At 35.0% G+C, this 18,547-nt stretch overlaps 1 protein-coding gene across 7 annotated transcripts in view; it reads left to right on the top strand.

Moving 5' to 3' along the window:
• PTPRS (protein tyrosine phosphatase receptor type S) overlaps nucleotides 1-18,547 on the top strand; it is a 408,837-nt gene that overhangs the window by 216,808 nt on the left and 173,482 nt on the right. For all 7 annotated transcript variants that reach the window (XM_053703177.1, XM_053703180.1, XM_053703178.1 and 4 more), the window contains exons 7-8: nucleotides 993-1,181; nucleotides 14,452-14,562. In XM_053703177.1, coding sequence (XP_053559152.1) covers nucleotides 993-1,181; nucleotides 14,452-14,562 — 300 coding nt within the window. The remainder of the gene's footprint in view (nucleotides 1-992; nucleotides 1,182-14,451; nucleotides 14,563-18,547) is intronic.

Genomic DNA, 18,547 nt, shown 5'->3' with positions numbered 1-18,547 from the left:
ATATAAAAAGTGCCCATGGCATCGGCAGCTGCAATTTCCACCCACTGCTCCCTGAACTTTTGTGCAGAGCTTGTAGGGTTAACTTCACAGATTAGTGAGTGTAAATTGCAGCTGCTGATTTCTCTGCAGCACCTGATTTATTATTTAACTAAACCGTGCAGCAAGTTTAAATAAGGTCTGCCTAGGGGGGAGGGGGGGCCAGTACACACATATATATATATATATATATATATATATATATTCCCTCCACCCTTCCTTAACTTCCCTATGTTAGCCAAAACGCATGCTATGTGAGGAGCGTAAATTACATATGTACACAAAGATAATGCCAGCACTCCCAGAACAGGGAATTTTATAATTATTTTTAAGTCCTTTCGTTGCAAAAATTTTGTGTCAATGGCACTTTTTATTCATACATTATTCTTGAATAAAATTTTGTATTTTAATTTTTGACTACACTACCCCTATAAACAAAAAGTCATAAATACAGGTCGGAATGCAATGTGTGACCTAGAATGACCTTTCCTATTAGGTGAATCCAACAATATCAATACATTTAGTATTTGTTAAATTGAGACGCACACACACACACACACACACACACACACACACATATATATATATATATATATATATATATATATATTCCAATATCTGCAACTCTTCATTGGGATTGCTTTATCTTGTAGGTTGAGCTGAATGAGTAGCGAATTGTCAAGAACTGTTGAAGCTGCACTCTTTTTGGACAATATTTTACAGTAAACTGTTGGATCTATATGCATAACTATATGATTTTCTAAGTATGTATTGTTTGCAAAACAAAATGTGGTTTAAAGAATTTCTGCTCACAAAGCATTTTTGTCTTGAAAGTAAAATCCTTGATATGTTCAATTGTATCTATGAATCGGTATCTCCCGACTGTCTGTTTCTGCAAATGACTATTGTGTTCTTTGGCCTCATATAACACGCTTTTTAATTGTCTTTGCACACAGAGGATCAGTTACCACCAGGTTTTCCAAACATTGATATGGGCCCCCAGTTGAAAGTTGTAGAGCGTACAAGAACAGCCACTATGCTTTGTGCTGCCAGTGGGAACCCAGATCCTGAAATAACCTGGTTTAAAGACTTCCTCCCTGTGGATCCAAGTACCAGCAGTGGCCGAATAAAACAGCTTAGATCAGGTGAGAGGGGAAGGGAGTCACCAGTGGGTCACAAAATGGAGAAATAAACATATTGAGATAGAAAAATGAGAGCAGATAAAGGCGGCATTAAAAAAAAGTTCTGTATATAGTCATTAAATGGGCATTGCCGTTCTTTTATTACATTTGCGTAGTTTATATCCACAATTAAAGGGACATTAAACGATAGTTTTTAGCCTCTTGGATTAAACAACACTGTTGTGAATACATTCTAAAATTATGCTAATGCTGCCGATTTTCTGTTAGGAAACCAAGAATAAGGTTGGGGTTATATAATGTGATTGTCACCTTATATCCCCTCCCAAATCCAACATTCAGCTTCAAATTCTGCCTGAATGTCTCCCACAGTCTCTCTCTACAGTCCGTTCTATTAAGGTGGATTACCAGTATTGCTGCTCTTGTAAAGCACAAAGGTTGTTGCAGTAGCAGTGAGGATTCTAGGTAGTTTAGGTGTGGATGTGACACTTAGCCAGAAATCAGTGTTCTCCCCAGGACCCTTTTAATTGGTGCACCACCTGGCTGATTTTAAGCTAAAATTGTCTCATTCACATTTTTTTTCCAATTCTTGTTGCACAAATTATCATTAAAATTATGTTAAATTATGCAATTTGTGCACTGGATAGCAGAATATGTTATAATATTTAGAAAGGATTACACTGCCCTGACACGGCATACTATGTATGTATGTATATATAATATGTGTGTGTGTTAATATAAAATAAAGATGAGCTCCTGCACTGATCAAAAAAAATTATTGTATATCATGTTGTAGGATTACAAATCTGAAGTCAGCAGCATGTGTTTTTCTATTCGCTTGCTCCAGAGAAGCTTGTTCTCTGGAGCAAGCAAATAGAAAAACACAATTTTTAAAGGCAAAGCGTTTATTAAATGGCTATTCTAGTCGTAAAAATGACATGCTGTAATTTGTTAGGGCATGTCATTTTAAAACTAGACACGCTGCAAAGGGTCCCGAGCGGAAACTGCCACTGACCCAATCAGAAGCTCTAGTCACAGGTCAATGGTAGTTTCCGCTTGAGATAAGCAGTGTCCTTTACGGGTTTAAACACGAGGTACAGGATCGCTAGACTTAAAATGATATTCACTATCAAATTAGAATATATAATTTTTTGATTATAATGACCCTTTAATTTTAAGTTTAATGTCCCTTTAAAGTCACACAAACAGATGAGTGAGCATTAGATTAGGGCAGTTAAACATAAGAACAATATGGGCTAGAGAGAGGGTTGCCAGGGGAAGTACATTTTGCGGAATTTATAACAAACTCTTTAATAGCAACTTGTTGAAATTACTTTGGAATATCTTGAGTTTTTTTACATTTTTATTTCTCAGATGGTTTAAAAATAGCCTACATTAGCCTAGCTGTAAGAATTTGTCATAATTGGAATTTATAAGATATATTTAAATGCCTGGGATTAACGCTTAAAGGTTGTTCTTTTTGTTAAATGGTGATCTTGTTTTTCTGTATTTCTGTTTTGTATCTCCGCTAAAAAGTTTTTTGTTTTTTGTTTTTTTTTATGTTCAAAGTTTTGTGTCACGTATGTAATGTCATTCCCTTGTTCCCTCTCAATCACATCTTTGTGTTTCTTTTCTTTTTCTATGGCAAGTGACAAGTCTTAAGAATTCCAGTCCAGGCATAAGGTTTACTAAAGCTCAGTCTGTTAGGTGTTTTTTCTTTCTTCTCTCTTTAGCATTTTGCTGACCGGTTTTTGTCTCAAAGTAACATTTCTTTCAAATATAATAATTATTTTAAATCTGTGTGTCCAACATTTCGAATAAAGAGCCACAGTTGTTTTGTTTTTGTTTGTTTTTTTAGAAATGTTACTAAAGCAGAGTTTGACAAACATAGGTGCCAGGTAGCCACTGGCACCTTAAAATTAGACTAGTAATGGACACCACCACCATGTTGAAAGATTGGTATAAATTCCTCAGCTGAGGACAATTTAGAGACAGATCTAGTATGCAAACAGTTGGTATGTGGAACATATTGTAGCCGTGTTTAAATTTCTGTTAATATAGCTATATTCCAAACCTAGGTTTCAACATGGCCAAATTCATTACTTTGTAAAAACTCAGAAATGGGAAAATTCCACAGCTTTGTTAAATAATGAAATATTTTACATTACAATACTAAAGTGTTAAATATCCATTTTAACCAGGATAAAATTTACTGGTGTAAATTAAAAAAAAAAAAAAAAATTTTTAACAATAGCTCATCACCCTTATAATAGAAGAAATCCATTTGCACCTTGTGCAGATGAAGAGAGGTAGTCTAATAGTAGGGGCTTCACTAGGGTCCTTGAGCCTTAGGTTTAATAACTCTGTTTTAAATGTTTACTCTCTATCCTACAGTTCAGAAAGAGCAAATGTTGTTGTAAATGTTTTAAACGATTGGCACTTTGCACAGCAGCACACTGGTTACTTATCTGATTTCTCCATTGAACATTAAAAGCTGAAAGATCTTTTGGTTAAGTAACTAGAGCACAGATTCTTCTTATTCTTCTGTATTCTATGGCATTGCCATTTTGTGAATGGGTCATTTATTTCACTAAATATATTGCTTGGCTCGGGTTCTTCTAGCAAGATAAACCGAAAGGTATCACAATTTACAGCTAACAATTGAGGTTCTTTATGGAATAACCGGCTATTAGATTAACAGAATGCTTAACGGTAATAAAATACTCACATTTTTGTAACGCTTTTTCTCTTACGCCAGAGACCTTGTGTGTATCTCTAAACTGTAAGCTTTCCTGTCTGTGTAGCATGTTCTGTGTTTTTACTGTGATTTAGAAAAGTTAACAACTATTTTTTCCTTTGTTTTATTCTTTTTATTTTTACACTCAGAGACTTTTGGTAAGTTGGTAATTGAAACCATAGACCCAGCTGAATCCAGTTGCCCCCTAAACTAATCCTAACAGCTTTGAGAATGCATGCTTTGCATATTCTACTAACCACCTTTACGGCCGACCTACAGGAATAACCCCAGCTTCCTTTAACAAACTCCTTTTTAACTATAGACCCGTTTCTTACTTTTAACAATTTTAACCACACTTGATCGAAGATCTAAAACACCTTGCCCCATAAGATGGTGCCAATTCTTTCCGAGGTTATCAGGGTATGCAAGGAGAGTACTGAGAGTTGTTCACCTTGTTTTTTCCACCCTGTTTGTCTTGTAATGTTCTGTGAGTGCTAAGTACTGAATTGTGACCTCTTATTGCACAGATATAGCTGAGCATTCTTTGTCTGGAATGGCTTGATGAAGCCACAAGGAGGACGTTTGGCAACACCTGCTATTCCTGGTGCTTCTTATGCGCTGCAGTGGTTACTATGACAACTCCGCTTCAGTAGAGCATAGAGTATATTATGAGGCTCCCCTTAGTCTATGGTTCTATGCTGCCAGTACAAAACGATTCTTGAGAATATTTTGTCGCATCCCACAAGATAGTAATCCAGCTAGTCAGGCATGTGCTCAAAGGGACATAATAATGTGTATCTAAAACGACTCACTGTACAAATGCAAGGGAATAAACTGTCATCAAGATGCTTTAGTGTATATACAATAAATTAGTGCAGGGGTGAGGAAAAAAATAATTTAAACTTTTAGGTAGCTGTTAATTTAAAGGGACAGTAACACCTTTGTAATACAAGTCTTTTTGTTGGAGTGTTAAAGGGACAGTATACACTCATTTTCATATAACTGCATGTAATAGACATTACTATAAAGAATAAGATGCTCAGATACTGATATAAAAATCCAGTATAAAACTGTTTAAAAACGTACTTAGAAGCTTTCAGTTTAGCTCTGTTGAAAAGGCAGTTGGAAAGCCCACTGCAAGTGAGAAATAAGACACTCCCCCCCTCCCCCTTCTTTTGCATATGAAAAGACCCTTTACACAAACAGGAGCAAGCTGGAGTAGGTATACGTCAGTATTCTCATAAAACTTTGGGGCTTGGTTAGGAGTTTAAAAATCAGCACAATGTTATTTAAAAATAAGTAAAACTATACATTTAAAAAAAAAACAACTTTATGGGCTATATAAATAGATCATCTACAAAACATTTATGCAAAGAAAAAATGAGTGTATAATGTCCCTTTAAAGAATAACATATTGTCCATCAGTTTAAAAAAGCAAATGAACATCCTTTTCACTGCCATTTGCTTATCAATAGCAAAACTCCACCCTCCATGTGCCGTATTTATTTGGAGCCGCCAGTGTGGGCTTTAGTCTGCAAGCAAAAAGGATAGCCACCGTCATAATGTTAGTATAAAATGCATTGATTTGCAGTTGTTATCTGAGAGAGCCAATTGAAGGGATAGAAAAGTCAAAATTGAAATGTGCATTGCTGCATTTAAATTTGAAATAGAAGCATTTTTTGCAATATTATATTCCATTAGCGAAAATGCTTCTAGCAAAAGTTTTTACTGTTTTTGGCGGCATATGCACATATGCTGTGAGGGCCAGTGCACCAGTATTCAAACACCATGCCTGCTAAGGGAGCTGGCCGGGGTGTATATTGCTTCTGTGAAGACATACAAGCCACTGCTGACTCTGCGAGGTGTGGTGTTTGAATATTGGCGCACAGCCCTCACAGGATATGTTCTTATGTCGCAGAAAAACAATAACAATGTTTACTAGAATCAGTTTTGATATTGGAAGTATATTGAAAAAATTATTTTGTTTCACATTGAAATGCAAGCTTATGCATTTCAATTTTTGTCCTTTCTATCCCTTTAAGGTGCAGATATGTAGTAGGGTGCGTTTTCAAGTTCTGAAAATGAGAAATTGATCAATTTTAAAACTACATAAATTGTTTCATTATGGATAACTAAGTATTTTATATATAAAAGAAAAAGAGCTGTCACTCCAGAAAAGGGAATACAAAATAAATAAATAAATAAAAATAAATAAATACAAATTCCAACTCTACTAGACTAATAGTTTATAAATACATAGCTTTAAAATTAATAGCTATAACATAGTAGTTTACAACAGAGTCATTGAGATCACTTTAAAGGGACATGAAACCCATTTTTTTATGATTTAGTTAGAACATAGTTTTAAACAACTTTACTATTTACTTCTATTATCAAATTTGCTTCATTTTCTTGGTATCTTTTGTTGAAGAAGCAGCAAAGCATTGCTGGGAGATAACTGGGAACCAATAACATGAGGCATATATATGCAGCTACCAGTCAACAGCTCCTGAGCCTACCTATGTATCCTTTTCAACAGATGATATCAAGAGAACTAAACAAATTAGATAATATAAGTAAATTGGAAATTTGTTTAAAATCACATGCTCTATCTGAATCATCAAATAAAAAAAAATGGGTTTCGTGTCCCTTTAAACCCTACATATTTTGTAGCCGTTAATTGTACTTTTTTAGATCACTATTTACTCATTTGGTTCTTTCATGGTAATTCTCTCTATTTCCATTTTTATGATTGTTGCTTGCTTGTAAAGGTTTGATCTTTGATCAGCCTGTGGTGTTATAAAAGGTAGAGACTAATTATTTTTTTATCATTCTATTATTATTATTATTATTAATAATTTTCAAAATGGCTCCATTCCATTGTCTAAAATTGCCCTTTAAAATGTAGTCTCCTGTGAATTACTTCCTTCTGACTCAGTGCTGGCAGACTTGCAGCCAATCACAAACCGATATGGCAGCAATACAAGAGAGCACATTGTCAGGCAACTGTTTTTAATAGCCCATATTGTTAGATACCTCATGTCCCTTCATATGTCCACTTTTAGTCTTAGCCTTCATTGTCATATCTATTCTTTCCTTCCCTCCTTTTTATTTTCCTTAAAGGGACAGTACCTTTTTTGGTTTTTGTTTAAAAAGATGGATAATGCTATAACTACCCATTCCCCAGCTTTGCACAGCCAACATTGTTACATTTAATATACTTTATAACCTTGAAACCTCTAAATTTTTGACTGTTTCTAAGGCTCTGTCGGCCACCTCCTTATCTCAGTGCATTTTATCAGCTTTTCACAGCCAGAAAGTGCTAGTTTGTGTGTGCCATATGGATAACATTATGCTTACTCCTGTGGAGTTATTTATGAGTCTGCACTAATTGACTAAAATGCAAGTCTGTAAATAGCACTGAGATAAGGGGGCAGCCTGCAGATGCTTAGATACAAGGTAATCACAGAGGTAAAAAGTATATTGATATTTGTTGGTTCTTTTAAAACTGTTTGTTTTTTCTAATTTCCCTCATATAAATCCTGTGCTCAAATGCCTTGTTTTTCAGGATAACGTTTCTGGTAATCATCCTGGAATTTATTTTATTTTTTGTTTTTAAAAAAGAAAGGTTCTTCCTGTCTTTATCTTTTTAGACTTCCTCTTTTATTGAAATCCTGAATTTCTCTTTGTTTTGTTTTTTAAATTTAAAAAAAGTATTGGGGACTCCACTTTGGGTCACCTCAGACCTCAAAGCCATTAGTTTCTTGGACCTTGTTCATTTTTTCCTCAAGGAAGATTTCTTCTGCTGTAGGATTAGCACACCTGTTATTTGCAGAGAAGACCTTTGCTCAAATCTTTAAAGGGACAAATCACAGCATTTGGAACATCTCCTCATATGTAGAAGTATGATGTGCAGATTATTTTGATGAACCTTCTTTATGATTGTCTGAAATACAGGTAGCCCTCAGTTTACGCCAGGGTTAGGTTCCAGAAGGAATGGTTGTAAATCGAAACCGTTGTAAATTGAAACCCGGTTTATAATGTAAGTCAATGGGAAGTGAGGGAGATAGGTTCCAGGCCTCTCTCAAAATTGTCATAAGTAAAACCTAATACATTATTTTTAAAGCTTTGAAATGAAGACTTTAAATGCTAAACCGCATTATAAACCTAATAAAATAATCACACAACACAGAATATATAATTAAACTAAGTTAAATGAACAAAAACATTTCCTAAACAGCATTATTAACCTAATAAAATAATCACACAACACAGACTTCACTTGTATTTTTCTGCAAACAGTTAATTCTATGCATTCCAATCTGGACTGATTTATAGACAGGAAGATCTTGTTCCTTTGAAATCTGCTCGATAGCTCAGGTCTGGTTAAACTGATTAATTTCAGCTTGCTTGGCTTTGCTGCAACACAAGCGGACAGCTCCACCTACTGGCTATTTTAATAAATGCACTGCTTCTCAATGCTTTTCAATAGCAGTCACATGACTGAAAAAAAGGTTTTTATTCTGAAACGGTGTAAATTGAACCGTTGTAAAACGAGGGCCACCTGTACTGCACATCATACCTCCAGGAGTGAGATACATTTTTATTTCTAATATGAGCAAATGTGGCCATAATCAGCAATACACTTGCTTAAGTATATACACATTCACAAATAGACTTGTTTTCACATACTTAAAGGGACAATAAATACATTTCACCTCAAATCATGGGTGCTGCCATTTTGGAACACTGAAGGAGAGTTACTGCACATGTGCAAACACATCAGCACTGGAATGTAGTGCAAGACAGATTTCAACATAGAGGCACCCATGACTACAGGTAGGCGGGGAATGACCTCAATACTATGCTTAGAAAATGTAATTAGCCACAGGGAAAATGAGTGCTTGAAGTTGTACATTCTTTTCAGTCTTGTACTGTTTTCATAAAAAAATAAATAAAAAAAAATTAGTGTTTAATGTCCCTTTAAATGCGCACATGCTCCATATTTACAAACTCTCACCTTCATATAGCTTTAGAAAACCAGCAGACTGCTCCCAGACTCTCATAGACTCCTAAATATTTAAATTTACCTAAATAAATGGCTTCCCTTGCCGATGCCTTAGTGTTTTCTTTATTCAGGTTATCTTGTTTAGACTATAAATTATAGTTGTATTTAAATAGTGCTTTTCTTCCCAATGTGACTCTGAGCATTTTAGAGCTCAGACGTAACCAATTAGTGACATCTAATTAATAATAATTGTTACCTGACTTTGTGGTATATATACTAACTTATATACTAACTTCTTTTGTTTTATTAATGGAAACACATCCTTATTATATTATTTTATTCCCCTCTCCTCCTATCCCTGCTCTCTGTTCCTTGACTGCTCTCCCATTTTAGTAGCTGGCTTATTTCCAGAGAGTGAATAACCACTCGACTCTTTCATACACACATCTGTTCAATAATCCTTTGCTCGCACTAATATCCCTCACTGCAGCTAGAAACAAAAACCCCTCTACTACTTAAACCTCTTAAAACCTAATGTTCCTGCTTTATTAACAGTAATTAGTTGCTAACCTTTAACTAGATGCTAACAGTCAATTAATGAAGCATTAACTAGAAAATAACTAGTGCCTTTAACACAATAACAAAACAATCCTTTCCCTATATGTTGGAATTATTATTCTAGACTTTTTACCCCATATCCTGAAAATGGCGAGTCTTTATCATGGTACAGAACTGAAAATATAGAGTTCATTAAATCTAGTTGGCATCGTTATTGAACCTTACCCTAATATAATTGTTAATTAAGAATCCCATAGGATGTATCTCTGAAACCATTAGCCATTTAGAATTTTTAAAATCTGATGTGTGCCAATAAAAAGAGGAAATGTCAGAATATAATTTCACAAACATACTTACAAAAATGTAAAAAAATATATTTATATATTTTATGCTGTTTTCAAGATTGGGGTAAAGTAATACTAAAGTGTTTGCGTGCTAGTGGAATAAAAAAAAAGGACCCGGATGAAGCTGTACTCCAATATTGCTAAATGTAGAAAATAACAAGCCGTACAATTTTATTATAGGGATATATAGAGAAGAATCTGTAAGAAGTTAGGACACACAAAACAAATTTTAGGAGCCACGGTTTCTTATTTTGTCAAGCCCTAGCAAAGTGTAGCATTGAATAGGCGGAATCTAGATTTTCATTTTATTTCTGTTTCTCCGCCACTTTAATAGTGACATATTCAGGAAATAGTGTGATATGCTGCCTTGTACCTTCATGGATTAGATGGAAGCTTTCCAGAAGTCTTCAGGGTGCCTCCCCCTCGTATACGGCTCAGATTCTAGTCTACTATTTTCTGGTTTTACCTATTTATTGTAACTCCTTTAAAGGCATATGGAACCCCCAAAATGTTCTTCTGTGATTCAGACAGAGCATACAATTTTAAGAAAACTTTCCAATTCCATTATCAAATTTGCTTTGTTCCCATCTTATTTTTCGTTGAAGAGATTCATAGGTAGATGTCTGAAGCACTACATGGCTGCCATCTAGTGCTCTTGCAAATGGATCCAATTTTTGCCAAGCTGCTGCCATAAAGTGCTTCAGAATTGTGTAAACTCCTGAGCTTACGTCCATGAACAAAAACGAGAACAAAGAAAACGTGGTAATAGAAGTAGATTAGAATTATTTAAATCGCATGCTTTACCTCAGGGGTGTCCAAACTTTGCTCTCCAGAGGTTTTGGAACTACATTTCCCATGATGCTCAGCTAGATAAAATGCTGGCTGAGCATCATCGGAAATGTAGTTTTAAAACCTCTGGAGACCAAAGTTTGGACACCCCTGCTCTACCTAAATTATAAAAGAAAAAAATTGAGTTTCATGTCCCTTTAAGTACGCCGAGTTCTAGCCTGCGTGGTCTTTATCTGACTAGGTATTTCATGACCGGAGCAATAAATTTGATGGTGTCCATTTAGAGCAGGTTTTTTTCCTTTAACTCAAATATTCGTATCCTGTCTTAGAAGTCTATTCCAAAATTTCCAAAGAGGGGACTGCGTGTACAGCTTATGATTTACAGATACATCTGCAGTTTGGCTATTGAAATATTCGACTCTCTTTATAAACAAATTTCTTAGTTATCCAATACATTTTCTCTCATCTCCTCTCAAGTATTTTCTTTTTCGGCTCCTAGGATTCTTTTAGCTCTCTGAAAGTGATTTTTCTGATCTTTCTTAGAAGAGGGTCAGTTATTCAGTTTCATCTTGTTCACGGTAACATAAAAGATTTACATTGGGTTTATTTTAAATAGCTAGATGGATGAGAAAACGTTCCCTATTTAAAGGGACACTCAAGTCAAAATTAAACTTTAATGATTCAGATAGAGCACGCAATTTTAAACAACTTTCCACTTTACTTCCATTAACAAAATGTGCACAGTCTTTTTTTATATATATATTTACACTTTTGTGACTAGCTCCTACTGAGCATGTGCAAAATCTCACAGAATATACGTATATGCATTTGTGATTGGCTGATAGCTGTCACATGATACAGGGGAAGTGGAAATAGTCTAGTAAAAGTAATCACTGTTTTATTGTTAAACATTTTCTCTGCATGTGCAGCATAGCTAGATATTCTCAGTGCACCAGCATTTTAAATACTGCAGCTGTTTAGAGCACCAGTGGGGCTTGTATCATGTCAGAAATTAACAAACTGAGTCATTACCAGATGGTACAAGCACCCTAAGGCTCTCTGAGCTAGTGCTGTGTTTAAAATGCTGGTGCACGGAGCATACTTAAATACACTTTTGAAACCGCTGTAGCTTTTATTAGAAGAGTTTTTGCTAATACATGTACAGTATATTACAAAAATGCTTCAAATCTAAACGGAAATACGTCCATGTGATTTCCTATTTTGGGTGGAATATCCCTTTAACTATTTCTCTAAGCATTGTAGAACATAAAAAAAATCACATTCTCTTTCCCACTGTCAAGACACGGGATTCTTCTAGTTTTCTTCATGTAGTAATTCAATGTGACAACTTGACAGAGGTTATTAACCTCAACTTCCAAGGGGGTGTGTGTAGCAGGTCTACAATGGCAGAACTAGTTTGCATTCTTAATCTGACAAAAATCAATGTTAGTGCAGTTTCATCCTTTTACAGTTCATGTCTTCACCAAATAAAGTATAATGCATTTATAAGGCTGTTATTCCAGGAAATCTCAAAAAGATCAGGAATTCCAGAAAGAGGGAATGGCATTAAAGGAAAATAGTGATGCTTTGACAGCAAGAGTGATCCCCAGCCAGTTGCTAAATTTTTGGGGGATTTCATGGATATTTCTGTTCTCCGTTATTTTGCTTATTAAGAGATCAAACAAGAAAACCAGAATGCAATTCTTCTAGTGCCATTATGCTTGTTTTGATTTCAAATTTGGTCCACCAGAATTGTTGGCCTTTTTTTGATATATTTATATTTGTACTGATAGCTTGACTGACTATTCATGTCCATACGTTATGCACAGCTAAAGCTTATCACTGTATTTGGGATTCTGTATCAATTCTGTAGATTTTTATTTTCTCCTAGATGGTGTTGATAAAGAGTTAATATCAGTAGTGTAAGGGAATTTCTTCGCCACAGATTTAATGTATTCTTATCTTGTAAATACAGAGGTATCAATCTAGCGGATCTATTTTTGTTAATGATGCTGAATTCAGAATGTGACCGAATTACCTCTAAGGTATGTTTAGTCTGTTGCATTTACTCTGCGTTCCTCAAGGTGTAGGAGTTGAGGTAGATATCATCTTTTAAAATGGAAACCTTCCACAAGAGCTCTGGGGATATGCATCATGGAAATTTCAACCGTACAATACACCCAGCACTATACAAAAAAGAATGATAAATTACTCACAGGTATGTGTAGAAATCAGCCCAATACCACCACTTTCTTGTGGAATTCTTTAAAAATAACAAACAAAGCAAGCCTAGATGGAGCAAAGGACACTTAATCATCCTTGCATACTTCTAATAAGTTTTATCATTTTATTTTTTCTTAAAATGTTACTAAAACTTATGTTTTTTGCCCCAGTTTTCCCTCATATACATTGCTTTAATACTGACCCAGCCATTAGTCACACAGGACGGCCCATAGAGACTCTCTTCTAAATTCTTTTTGCCTAGGATTGATATCGTCTTCCAGGCTATGCTGAGGGGTCAGTTTGCCTTTCACCATTGTTTTTCTGTATGTTAAGTGAGACCAACAGGAATGATTTGGATTTTTCTTTTGTGAGGGGAGGTGTACTGAAGACCTGGAAGGTTTTTGTTGGAAAAACAAGGCAATTTACCTTACTAGGCCCTGGATATTATACCGCTAGCATAAGTCAGTCTTAAATGCTGTAAGAGATATGGGAAAGTACAATATATATATATATATACAGAACTAGTAGAAATGTCAAGTTAAAAATTGCAGCGGACAAGTACGTAATTTGACTTTTACCTATCTTTAACATTGAGTGGACTAGTAACATTTTCACTCTGGGTTAGTAGCTTTTAACCCCTGTCTAGTAAACTACAGTGATATTTTTCCATCTTTGTGTCCGTACATACATACATATACACATACGTATCATTCTATTTTATAATTTATATTCAGCTTAAATAAGTAGTTCACACTAAGGATTGTAGAGTAGACAAATATATAGAAAACCTTTTTCTGGATGAAGCTTCTTTTAGAATAGTGTATTTAGTTCCTATCCTCATTGTGTTTCCCTGCTTTGTGAGTGCAGACATACGAGACTGGCTAGCAAGAGTTCTTGGATGATACGGGTCCTTTTTTGGCTAGCTGCCTGAATAGATTGTCTTATTCCTGACCAGTGTCACTTCTTCTTCTCTTTTTTACAGAAAATACTCCAATTCGAGGTAAGGCACTTGCTGACCTGTCACTCACCAAACACTTTTATTTCCTCTTAGATATCCAACTCCCTCCTAATGTCTTTTTAAACTTTTCATGTATATTGTTTTGCCGTTATCCTATTTATTTCAATGTCTGTTTGTCCTTTGAATGTGTTGTTTTAGCTTTGTCCGTGGGGCTTTATTCTGTGGTTTGGGAAGCGGTGGGAAAAAAAAGTATATCATTTTGAACTAGTTCTTTATTGTGTATGGTACCTAGAGCAATACTATCTGCACAAATGTTTCACAAATATTTTACTTGCAAGCTAATATCAGGAATATGTTTATAATCTCTTAGATATGTATTTGCCTGTAAGTAAGTTACATAGGTTTTCTTCCATTTCTGAATATATTTAGGTAGTGAGACAATTGTCATTTTTTCCCCACTCATATCCCGCTGGAAGTGCTGGAGGAAATGGAGACTTGGCTGCTCATATTTTGTGTGAGGCTCAGACTCTCTATTCTTCAACTTGGTGGTAAACTACCACATATGGTTCCCCAGTTGACATCTTAAAAACCAGTGGAAAATATTTCTAAATGTTGAGATATTTTGTAATTTTCTTGCCACCCATTTTCTCTTGTTGTAGGTGCTCTACAAATTGAGGACAGTGAAGAAACTGATCAGGGAAAGTACGAGTGTGTGGCCACCAACAGCGCCGGCGTTCGTTATTCTTCACCTGCTAATCTATACGTGAGAGGTAGGGAGTGACTCAGCTCTGCACGCTGGGTGATGTGTGCAAGTTGGAAGATTGCACCTGCTTTTTGGCTCTGATGTCACTAACCTTGGTTTTAATGTGGTTTGGAATGTTTAATGACCTAATTCTTTTAAAACCATAAAAGGATATAGCATTGCCTAACATTAATATTTCTGAAAATTACTAATTACTAAGAAAATTACTAAAATTGTTTTAAGCTCTACAACAACCAGTTGCATAGACCAAAAAAAAATGTTATACCACATTTTTTGTTAAGTGTCACCTTAACTACATATTAAAATTTGACTACAGACAGAAAATGTGTTGGCAAGGCTCTTAAGTTACTGCTATGTAATAAGGATATTTGTGTCCTGTTTTGCTGTGTCATATTATTTAAGGATAACCTTAGATCAGAGAGTTTAAATGAATTATAGGCCACAACCAGATCAGAATTTCATGTTCTCTCTGCCTGCACATAAATTAAAGGAACACTGCATTTAAAATCAAACTTTCATGATTATACAATTTCTAAAAAAAAACTTTCCAATTCATTCCCATTATCACAATGTGCACAATCTTTTTTTATTTGCACACTTTCTGAGGCACTCTCCTACTTGAGCATGTGCAAGAATTGTTAAAGTGTTTTAAAGAAATCCTTATAATTTTGTTAATCTCAAGCATCATTTGACATGAGATTTCACTTTTTTGCATACAGTTTTTAGGCATCACACAGTGTCTCATTTTGCAGTTGCACTCAGTAACTTTTATTTTGTAAATGTCAAAATGTGTGTATGTGTGAATTCCTCCACATAAACAAGCAGATATTCTGTCTTCTGCCTGTCACAGCGTCCTTTTGACAATAATCTTACTTTTTGGTCGAGTAAATCACATTTTGAATTTTGTAATCTTTGCAAGCTACTGAGTGCCTCTACAAATAAAGATCTCCTTTAACCGTTATGGAGTGGACTGATTAGTATCAAAATGACTGAAATGTAGGTCACCAACACTCTTCAACAAAGGGTTTGTGAGCCAAAACACTTGATGAATACACCATTTTAAGCGCCTTTGTACCTGTAAAAAGTTTAAAAAGGCATAAAATACCTGTGACAATAAGTTAAGAAAATGTCTCTGATAAATTTGAATTAGAAATGTTTATGAAAATGGTGTAAATGTACCCAAGACAATTAGAAAATACCTGTCATATAAAATCAATGGTGTTTCATGCCAGGAGTTGGTGTGGTAGGTATAAATGCTGTTTCCAAATCTAGTCATGGTTAATCTTATGATTGTAATGTTTGTTCAGTTTCTGGCTTCTGTAGCAGACACACATGTTCCTAAATCATGTATAATGCACTCAGTTGTATGTCAAAATAAATGCTAGTGATGCATTATTTTTAATCTTAAAGGGACAGTAAAGTCAAAATTAAAGTTTCATGATTCAGATAGAGCCATTTTAAACATTTTTTTTTCCAATTAACTTTTGTTCTCAAATGTGCTTCGTTCTCTTGGTATCTTTTATTGAAGAGTAAAACTAGGTAGGATCTTTAGTACTCTATGCCAGCAGTATTTTTCAACATTGTATAACAAAGCTACAAATATTGTTGCAAAACACTGCTGCCATAGAGAACTAAAGACATGTGCAAACTCTTATGCGCCTACCTAGTTTACTCTTCAGTAAAAGATACAGAGAGAACAAAGCAACTTTGATAACTGAAGTAAATTGGTTGTTTAAAATTGCTCTATCCGAATTAGTGAAAGTTTTTAATGTTTACTTTACTGTCCCTTTAAACTAGACTTAAAGCCAGAACCAAAGGGGAAATTATTACTGAAAAAAAGCATTTTGGGAAGGGGGCCTACAATATTAGTGTGTATTCCTCAGCCAGGAATGCACTTGAGTCTTATATAAATGTTACATTCACAGCAAATGCTTATGGGTGATTTATAGGTCAGGATTTGAAGAGAAAAAAAAAAGTCATTACGTCTTGGGAGGGAAAAGGTTACAGGGCGGACAAAATAATTGTACAAGAAAATTGTTATTATTTTTAACATTTTAAAAGAAAATGGATTAGTCGCTTTGCAGCTGAAAGCCTGGAGAAGGTCTTTTTTTACTCTCTCTGTGTCTCCCCTATTTTTTCTCTTCTCCTCATGTCATTGTGTTCTGCATCAAACCCCTTAACATCCCTCAGAGCTACGAGAAGGTTGGTGTGTTTTTTTTCTTTTACGTTCTTTACCCACATTATTACATTCTATATAAAAAAAAAAGTACAAAAAGAGCAAATAATTATTTCAATGAAAGACAGTGTAGCTGTCTGTGGGCTTTGGGGATTGAGATGATTTTGCATTGTGAGACCTCTCTATGCATCCTTTGGTAATGTTGCTGGGTTTTTGCACTTTTCGTCGTCATGGTTATTGGGTGCTTGGGCACTGAGCCTGATGCATGATGGGAGAATGTAACTACCTATTGCATGTCTTTTATTTATTTGCGATTTTTAAACCCTCTTTTATGTAATCAAATGTTCTATATACTTTTGGATTGTTGTTATTTTTATATTTTTATTTTACAGTATTGTGATTATTGCATTTTTAAAGCCTATGTTCCTGTCCTGCCTTTTACTCAGCACAGCTACATTTTCACAAGTTACAGTAAAGAATTGCATTTCATAACCAAATGCTACACCAATTAATGTCATAATATTAAGTCAAATTTAAATGACTTCACGTGTTCACACATTTTGTCTCTCTGTTGAAATTAGTACACATTAGTACAGAAAAAGAGACCCATATAACAGTCTGTGTTTGTTTTTTTTGTTGGGTTTTCCCCCTTTGTGATACGTTATCATCCTCCTTTGATAAAAATTGATTTCTACATTCTCAATTCAGTATGTCCTAATGTTATTTCAAAGCCCCTAGTGGCTTAGATTCTCATTAATGTTTATAATAACTGTCTACCTTTTTGTTTCTATTTTCCGTTCTGTTTGTTCTTCAGCTTTATAAATCTGCCATTTTTCTGGTTAATTTCAGAAATCACTTCTTTTTTTTTTTTTTAATTTTAGCTTTTATGTGTGATCATGTTAGATATCGAAAAGTACTTGCTCAATTTAAAGCAACATACCCATGTCTTTGAAAACTTCCATTTCTAAACCGGATTCAGTGTTCCATATTGCTGCGATTTCTGTGGCAGAACATAGCGTAGTTGACGGCTGAGATCTGCGAGGATGCAAATATTTAGGGAGCTGAATGAGTAATTACACAGGGCAGGAACATTGTGCCAAGCAGAAGGAGCAACTTGCCTGTGTCTGTTTTTAAATGTTATTGTATTGTTGGTCTCCCTGTTTTAGAGGAAGCATTAGATTACACCGTGCCCAATGAAATTCAACTTTAATCTTTAAAGTCCCCCTCCACACTTATATAATATTTGGTTTGAGATTCTACTTGTGTTGAGCCTTAGCCAAGTTATCAACATTTGGGTCACAGGGCATATATTCCCTTGAGCACAAGTTTAATTTCTTGCCACAATAATGTTTAAAGGATGGGCTTTCAGGGTGACCAAAAAAAACAACATTTAATTGGGATCTCCTGGTGGAAGGGAGAGCAGGTGTAATCTAAACTTCATTGCAATGTAGAGGCTGCACATTATTTTGGCTTTTCTCCTTATACTCTTCCTTCCCCCATCATTTTGGAATAAGACGGAATGACTCCTGTCTCACCAAAATGGCGATAATATTTGCCTCCTCCCACCCTGTTTGGAGCCACCGCTTGCTGACTGTTGGAGTGCGTTGATTTCATTGTTTTTCTGTTAGTGCTTCCAAAGCTCACATCACGTATATTTCATTTTCTTTTTAATATATTTATATATTTATTTTGTATCTTGAAAACCTCCCCTTTTTTTCATGAATTGGGGCTTGAAGAGTCAGAGGTTTTATTCCTATGCATTTTAGTACAGGTGTGCTAGTTTAGCTATTTATTTTTGTGCGAACACTCACAGGGC

Source organism: Bombina bombina, chromosome 2, assembly GCF_027579735.1.
Source record: "Bombina bombina isolate aBomBom1 chromosome 2, aBomBom1.pri, whole genome shotgun sequence".
Lineage (NCBI taxonomy): Eukaryota > Metazoa > Chordata > Amphibia > Anura > Bombinatoridae > Bombina > Bombina bombina.
Note: the sequence above shows the minus strand (reverse complement) of the source record. Positions and strands in the feature narration are given on the sequence as shown.